We start from the raw sequence: 7,101 nt of genomic DNA, 5'->3' as shown, positions 1-7,101 counted from the left end.
CACGTGTGAATTACCTGGGCATCTTGCTAAAATGCAGGTTTTGATGGAGTAGGTCAGGATGGGACTAAAGGCGACAGGACTAAAGGAGATCTATCAGAAGACCCTTTGCTCTGCTCACCGCCACCCAGCACCCAGCCCAATGCCTGGCACGTGGTGGTGCCCAGGAAATCTGCATGGGAGGGATGAATGGGCAGGCAGCCAAATCACCCCTCCCTACTCTAGTCTGCAGTCCGGCCTTCTCTGCCCCCAGCACAGAGGGTGTGAGAAGCACCCCTAGCCTCCAAGTTTACATGCTTCAGCTGTCATCACCCAAAGAAGTACCAAGAGAGGGCTTTGGTCCTCTATTCCCTGGGAAAAAGACCCAAAGAGGCTCAGCTTGGTCAACTACCCATCAGTTTCAATCAAAAGAGAAATGTAATCACATTATACGAAAGACTGTGATCTTGCAGATGGGGGCAGGGGGCGGTTTTCATGAAAAGCAACATCAGACGATCCAATCGGTGTCCTTTACAAACAGCATCATTTCTAGGATCTGTACCACGAATGCCCACACTGAGCTTTAGCCCTCGTCTGCTTAGGAAGCGCACACCATTGTCCCATTCACAGGCGGGGCAGCTGAAGATTAAAGCAGGTAACTTGCTCAAAGGCACATAAAAGTCAGAGGCAGAGCCCATATCCAGGGCTGCTGGACATCAGGAGATTGGCAGGACGGGGACAACCCTCATAGTCACCAGCTGTCTTCTCCGCAAGAGGGCAGTGTTCTGGGCCGGACGCTGACAACGTTTAATGTTCTCAGCGAAACGTCAGGAATATTTGAGTAAGAGGAAATCAGACAGACAAGTGTTCCTCTTCTTTTCTTTATTAATGAGTTGGGATACACAAAGACTAAATAAAAGTTACATAAAAGGCTCAAGCATCATTGAGATCTGCAGGCATCACTCTCATTTCACGACAATGGCCACCTGTGTAGACAATAGCTAACACTGTGTAACACAAGCTGGGCGCTCACGGGCGCTCAGTAATTCAAGTATCTTTCATTCTAAGTAAACCCGACATGGACTTTCTAATCCAATGGGCTGCGAATGGAGGGAAACTGTCTCTGGCTCTGGATTTTCTGTAACACGTCCGAGGGGCCTTTGGGTTAGAGCTGCCACGTGTTAGTGGGTCACTCTTCCTAGGAACATGAGGCAGGCCACACCAGGCTGACAGGCATTCTCCACAAGAAGATGGGGGGCAAAGTCCTAACAGAAGCCATCCAAGTGTCCCCCGTGAGGGAAAGTCAGTGGCCATCGCCCCAGGCTGGGGGTGGAGAGGATGGCTAGCATTACTTGCTGGGGAGAAAAAGAGCCCTCTAAGTGGGGGAGGGGCAGAAGAACGTTAGAAGGAAATCTGAGAGCACACAGTGGCAAAGGCATGGGGTGAGAGGATTTCAGGAAGGGTGTGCTCCAGGGGGCATGAAGGGAGCACTATTCAGATGGAAAACCAGTGGGAACACCAGAATGCCACCAAAGACACAAATCCCATTGGGTTCCACAGTCAGGAAGTAGCACGGCCAACTGGTTTTCCAGACTGACCCCGCCAGGTGACCATGTACCGGGGATGCCCTTGGGTATGCTCCACTCAGGCCTATCCAGAAGCCGCCACTGCCACAAGCGTCCACAGTTCTCTAAAACGCAAAGAACCGCCTTTTAAAAGTGTTATTTACCCACCTCACCTATGGGGAAAATGAGGTCATGGGAGATGAAGGCTGACCATTAGCTCAACAGGGAGGCTGCAGAAGGCCATCCCTTACCCAGTTTCTCCCTCCGGCATTGTGGGCTGAGGGCAGGAGAGATGTCCTGGAAGATGGGGCCGGGGGTGGGGCAGATGCGCTGCCCTGTTGGGTGGAGGGCCTAGAAGCAGCTGGAATCCCTCTGTCTGGTTAAATTTACAGCTAAGGGCTTCGTTCTAAGTCCACTGATCTGTTTCCAACAAGCCTCCCCATCCAGTGCCGTCAGGAAGCTGCAGGCTCCACAGTGGGCAGGGGTGCTAGTGGTGGTCCGTGCCCGGGACCTTCCTGAAGCGGACGCTGCCCCGTGTGCAGGGCTTCCGTCCTGCTCCTCCGCCCCCTCCATCACCGCATCTCCATCCTTCCTCCTTCCCGCTGTCTTGCCTCTTCCTCATCTCGTTTGCAGCTGCCACCCAGCTGCACCCGGGCTGCTAGGGTGTGGCTCAGAGGAGCGTTATCGGTTGGAAAGAGCCTTGTCCTGTTAGTGTTTAGAAGGCCCATTAACATTACAGGATCTTGGGAAGCTCTGAAGTGCCTGATCTGGAATATTCTTTGTTATCCTTCCTTTCAGGGTCAGAAAAAAAGGGCCATTTAGACAATGAAGTTTGATTTTCCAACAAACAGAAGTCCCATCTGTTGCTTCCGGCATCAGAATCACTCTTTGGCTGTGCTCCCCTTCCACCACGTTGCTGGTGATCTTGCTGAGTTAGGAACTCAGCACATTTTCAAAACTAGGGAAGAATCCAGGTGTCTCGATGTCCAGCTGAGTGCTCCCTTTCCCCGGGTTTCTTTCTCCAAATGCTGGCCAGGCCGCTCACTAGGGATATTCTAGTTTGCTTGGTGGCCTGATCTGTAACAGATGGAAACTAAGGTCGCTAGCCGGCCGCCTCATCTTTTGACTTTCTCTCCAGGGTGCGCTGTCCATCCACCCCGCCCCAGTCTGGCTCACGCCAGCAGCACCTGAGAGGCAGGTGGGCGTCGTCAGGAAGCTAGGGGGCTGGCCCCTTGTAGAAACAGGTGTATGGGAGCCATGCCGTCACCCCAACCTTTCTTTCTCCTCCACTTATATAGTGTAGTTAAGATCCAAGAGGTTAATAAAAGTTCCTGCCAGAAAGGCAGCCTGTAATACTAAGTTTGCAAATGCTTCTAGGGGTTTTGCTCATTTATTGGGCTTAAGAAGTGAGTCAGTTGACTCAAAGGGAAAATGGCTTCAGGTCTTGGTGCTGTTTTAGTAAGAACAGTACTGGAGCATTTTTGGTTCAGATTTAGCACGAACTAGAGTTTTCCAGATGCTGTCCGTGTTAGCTGACTTCGACGCAGAGACCGTACACGCCTGTTCAGTGTGTTTGTATCAGAGGCACCAGAGAGCACAGGTGATGGGAGAAAGCCCTCTCCCATGGCTGCGAAGAACACAGAACTTAACCCACACCACCTGAAAAATACACGAACACTTTTGTGACTCCAGTAAAGTTACTTAAAATTTATATATTTCCAGGGTAATGAGAAGCCCTTTTAAAACTGACGTGCCCGCCTCTCCCCTCAGCAAAACAAAATTTTGTTTCCTAATATCTGCATATCCTCAAACCACAGTAAAACCTTCTGGGTACACACATCTCTCTTCTCTCCAGTTTACAGTAGGCCACGAGTAGGGTCTGTTTCTCCCGAGGCCTCCAGCCACGGTCCCCGTGAACTTCTGGTCTCTCGGTCACTCTGCTTTCATGTTGAGCTGCGTTTTGGCACGGCTGGGAAAATTCAGTTAAAAAACAACCATATTCCAGACATGTTATAGAAGAGGTCTGCTGAAGACTTGAAACTTCACCAGGCAGTGGGCACAGACCCCTTTAATAAAATAATAATCCCTAAAATAATTTAAAAATCTACAAAAGACACCCAAGCTCAGACACTGTGGACCGGGGGTGGGGTGGGGGGGGCGTGACCATGGCTTGTTTTTGTACGTGGAGAAACACTTCCACATCAAACCCACACTATGTAGTTCAAAGAAACAACACAGCCACCAAGAGCAGGGAGGGACCGAGCTGTATCAACACAGGGACTTGGATGCTGCTTTGTTTACTGCCGCCTCTCGGTTGCTGCTGAGACACAGGGCAGCCCGTGCCCTTCCAGCAAAGCCAGACTCCACCTCCTCCCTGCCCACCCTCCCTCTCTCCCTTCCTGTGTCAAGTCCTCGGGCCAAGGGTCATGGTTAGAATGGTCTTCAGTGCGGTTAGGCAGCGGAGGGGTCCCAAGGGCTGGCCAGTTCCCGGTCACCGTGCCCAGGGCCTCGGGCCATCACAATATCACGCACTGCAGTTTGTGGGTGCCAGTGGCCCGGTCTCCCCGCCATTTGGTTTTCTTCTTCTTCTTCTGGCTTTTTTCTGGAATCTGTTGCCTTTTGAGACAAGGAAGGGCAGAATAACAACGTTAAAAAGGCCTTTGCTTCTCCCTGCCTTCTCCTCCCTTGCCCCTGGGTCTGCGGCTGGGAGGCCAGTTCTGGCTGTGGAGGGGGAGGGGGGGTGGGGGGCCGCTGTCCTGGACGCTGGAGGAAGAGAGCCTGGCCCGGACCGTGTCTCTAAGGCGAGGAACTGGGAAGGGAGAGAGGGCAGAGCAAAACCTGTCATGCTACTGGTGAGACTTCCTGATACCCATGCAGTGGCTACGTTTATTTCAATCACAAGCTATGTTATATGTTATACAGGGTTGGCGTCTATGTCTGTGTTTCACATTTTAAATAAAATGACAGGTCAACTGAGCACAAAAGCTTTTTACGTGTTTCCTGTTCATTTTTCCTACGTCTAAAACCTGCCCTTGGAACTCGAGGTCCATAACCAAGACATCACCCACTCCTGGTGTGGTAGCATCTCCTAACTCCAGGCAAAGGCCCATGAGAAAATCGCTTCCCGAGTGCAGGACTGCCAGCTAAAGCATAAGGTGAAGGCTGCAAACCACAGTCCACGCTGGGGAATAATGAGAAAAGGAGGTTGTTGGGTGTGAGTGTATGGGTGTGAGTGTGTGCACGTACTGCGGGGGCTGAGAGGCGGCAGGTTGGGAAGTGCACGGCGATTCCATGACTAAGCAACAGCCCTACAGGTCAGCATAAGACAACATACCAAATGCATGTTGTCTGAGAACCACTGGCTAGGCCACTCTGTACGTTGAAGACTTTGGCAACAGGAAAGGTGGGGGGACAGTGAGACCAGCCAGGACACTGTCTCCGTCATCTAAGCACGGGATGATTAAGGTTTGGACCTGACTATGCAAAGGAATCCACAAGAGACTATACAGCCTGGGGTTTCTGACACTCCTTGGAGACCGACAGTGGGTAGGGGCTGGAAAGGAGACACATGCACAAAGCCTCTGTGATTGCAGCCTGGGGATCAGAATGCTGGTTGTTCCGGTGAAATGTCAAGGGGTGCTCGGACATCAGGGAAGAGGAGAATGGCCTACTTTTTACCGCGTTGGCAGCTTTGGTGTTGGGAGAACACCGGGGGCGGGATGGAGGCGCTGCCCTTGGGGAGCCTGAGCTGCAGGATGGAGGGCAGGCCAGGGAGGCGGCTGAGCTGGCACCTCGCGCAGGAAAGCACTTTGTTTAGCTTGTGGCTTCACCCATTGGGAGTCGGGGAGAGCAAAGGTAGGTGGGAAGGACAGAGATGGACAGAAGTGTAAGAAATCCAAAACCAGGCCCAGAACCGTCCAGCCTGGGCCTCAGACACGGCGCCGTGCTCCTCCAGCCTTCCCGGTGTCCGTCTGGCCACAGAGGCCCTGCTTCCAGGCAGGCGGGCCTCACTTACCTAATTACTCTAACCAGGTCATGGAAGGCTCTGTCGACGTTGAGAGGTGGGTCCTTGGCACTGGTTTCTATGTACGGAATCTGGAAGGCAAAGCAGCATTATGGAGTTCCTGTAACAGCGTTACAAAGTCCTGTTCCCTAAAAAGGCAAATTCTCAGAGGTCCCGAGGAACCCTGCGAAGCCCCCATGGAACCCCGGCTCCTACAACCTCAAGCCCTCAGTGGTTTCTCACTCTATAAAGTTGGAAAGTTTTACTGACAGCTTTTCTGATTCTCTCTTGTTCTCTGGTCACAGAGATATTTAAGAGCCCCCTAAAAATAGAATAAAAATGATCTTTTTAGACACTTGAAGACTAAAGACTGTTTCATTTATCAAACTGATGTATGTTCTGATTCTATTCATTTTTCTCTCTGAGGTCTATTTCTCTACCTTAGAGGATTCTGCCCCTCTTCCCAGGTCCTCCAGAGGGGACTCCGGTGGGAAAGGCTGAGGTGAGGCTGGGCCCTGGGCAGGACTCTGCACCCTGGCGACCCCGGTGGTCTATGCACCCCACCCCGACCTCAACCGTCTGCCTGGCCCAGCTCTTGCTTGGTCTGCGTCTATGAGCCCGGAGCTTGGTCTGCGTCTATGAGCCCGGAGCTTGGTCTGCGTCTATGAGCCCGGAGCTTGGTCTGCGTCTATGAGCCCGGAGCTTGGTCTGCGTCTATGAGCCCGGAGCTTGGTCTGCGTCTATGAGCCCGGAGCTTGGTCTGCGTCTATGAGCCCGGAGCTTGGTCTGCGTCTATGAGCCCGGAGCTTGGTCTGCATCTATGAGCCCGGAGCTCAGCCGTTTGCAGAAGGCTTGTGTTTGCGTGTTTAAGACTGAGGATCATTACTCGGCTGGAAGGCAGCAGTAACTGGGAGATGCGGCTGAGGGGACCCTATAGGGCCATGTCTACCCCAAGCCTCGGACTGGTACAGGGAGGAAAACAAAGGCTCCATGAGGTCAGGACACGGTCTTCTCCTTTAATAGGGACCCCACAAAGTCAGGAGGCTCATCCCCACTCCCCCAACAAGTGGCGAGAGTGTGGGCTCCGGACAACACGCACAGGCCCCCTAGATGAGATGCAGTAAGCCAATCACGATTAGACTGAAGAACTCTGGTATTTTTCGCAACCTTCTCCTGATTACAAAATTAAGGCATTTCATTATAACATGCTTGAAAAGGAAAAGCACAGCGAAGAAAATAAAAACGATCAACAGTTTAAATGCATGGGGGTCCGGGGTAACAGGGTAAGTCGTTATCTTAGAGGAGCATGTCGTAAATGATCGCCCAGGACACATCATAAAGTATCTTCCCATCAACGACCATCGCGGGAGATCAGATGTTCACACACTGCTGTGGCTTCAAGGAGGGGCTTGCTCTAGCTGACCCAGACACAAAGGGCAGAGCACAAAGGACATGGCTCAGACCTTCGAAATTTTCACTTGACAAATATTTGAGCCTCTGATAACCCCGAGAGGAAACTGCCTTCCACTGTAGGCTGTTGGACCGTAGGTGGGCTCA

At 52.1% G+C, this 7,101-nt stretch overlaps 1 protein-coding gene across 5 annotated transcripts in view; it reads right to left on the bottom strand.

Annotated features, from left to right (window-relative positions):
• Positions 1 to 841: 841 nt before the first annotated feature.
• The window catches only part of MRAS (muscle RAS oncogene homolog), a 59,954-nt gene continuing 53,694 nt past the window's right edge, over positions 842 to 7,101 (bottom strand). For 4 of the 5 annotated variants that reach the window (XM_036850915.1, XM_036850913.1, XM_036850914.1 and 1 more), the window contains 2 exons: positions 5,557 to 5,636; positions 842 to 4,157 (listed from right to left, as the gene is read on the bottom strand). In XM_036850915.1, coding sequence (XP_036706810.1) covers positions 4,058 to 4,157; positions 5,557 to 5,636 — 180 coding nt within the window. In that variant the 3' untranslated portion in view covers positions 842 to 4,057. Of the gene's footprint in view, positions 4,158 to 5,552; positions 5,637 to 7,101 lie in introns of those variants that run through there. The other variant, XM_036850916.1, reaches the window with a different exon arrangement.

This window comes from Balaenoptera musculus, chromosome 4 (genome assembly GCF_009873245.2).
Source record: "Balaenoptera musculus isolate JJ_BM4_2016_0621 chromosome 4, mBalMus1.pri.v3, whole genome shotgun sequence".
Taxonomy (NCBI): domain Eukaryota; kingdom Metazoa; phylum Chordata; class Mammalia; order Artiodactyla; family Balaenopteridae; genus Balaenoptera; species Balaenoptera musculus.
Note: the sequence above shows the minus strand (reverse complement) of the source record. Positions and strands in the feature narration are given on the sequence as shown.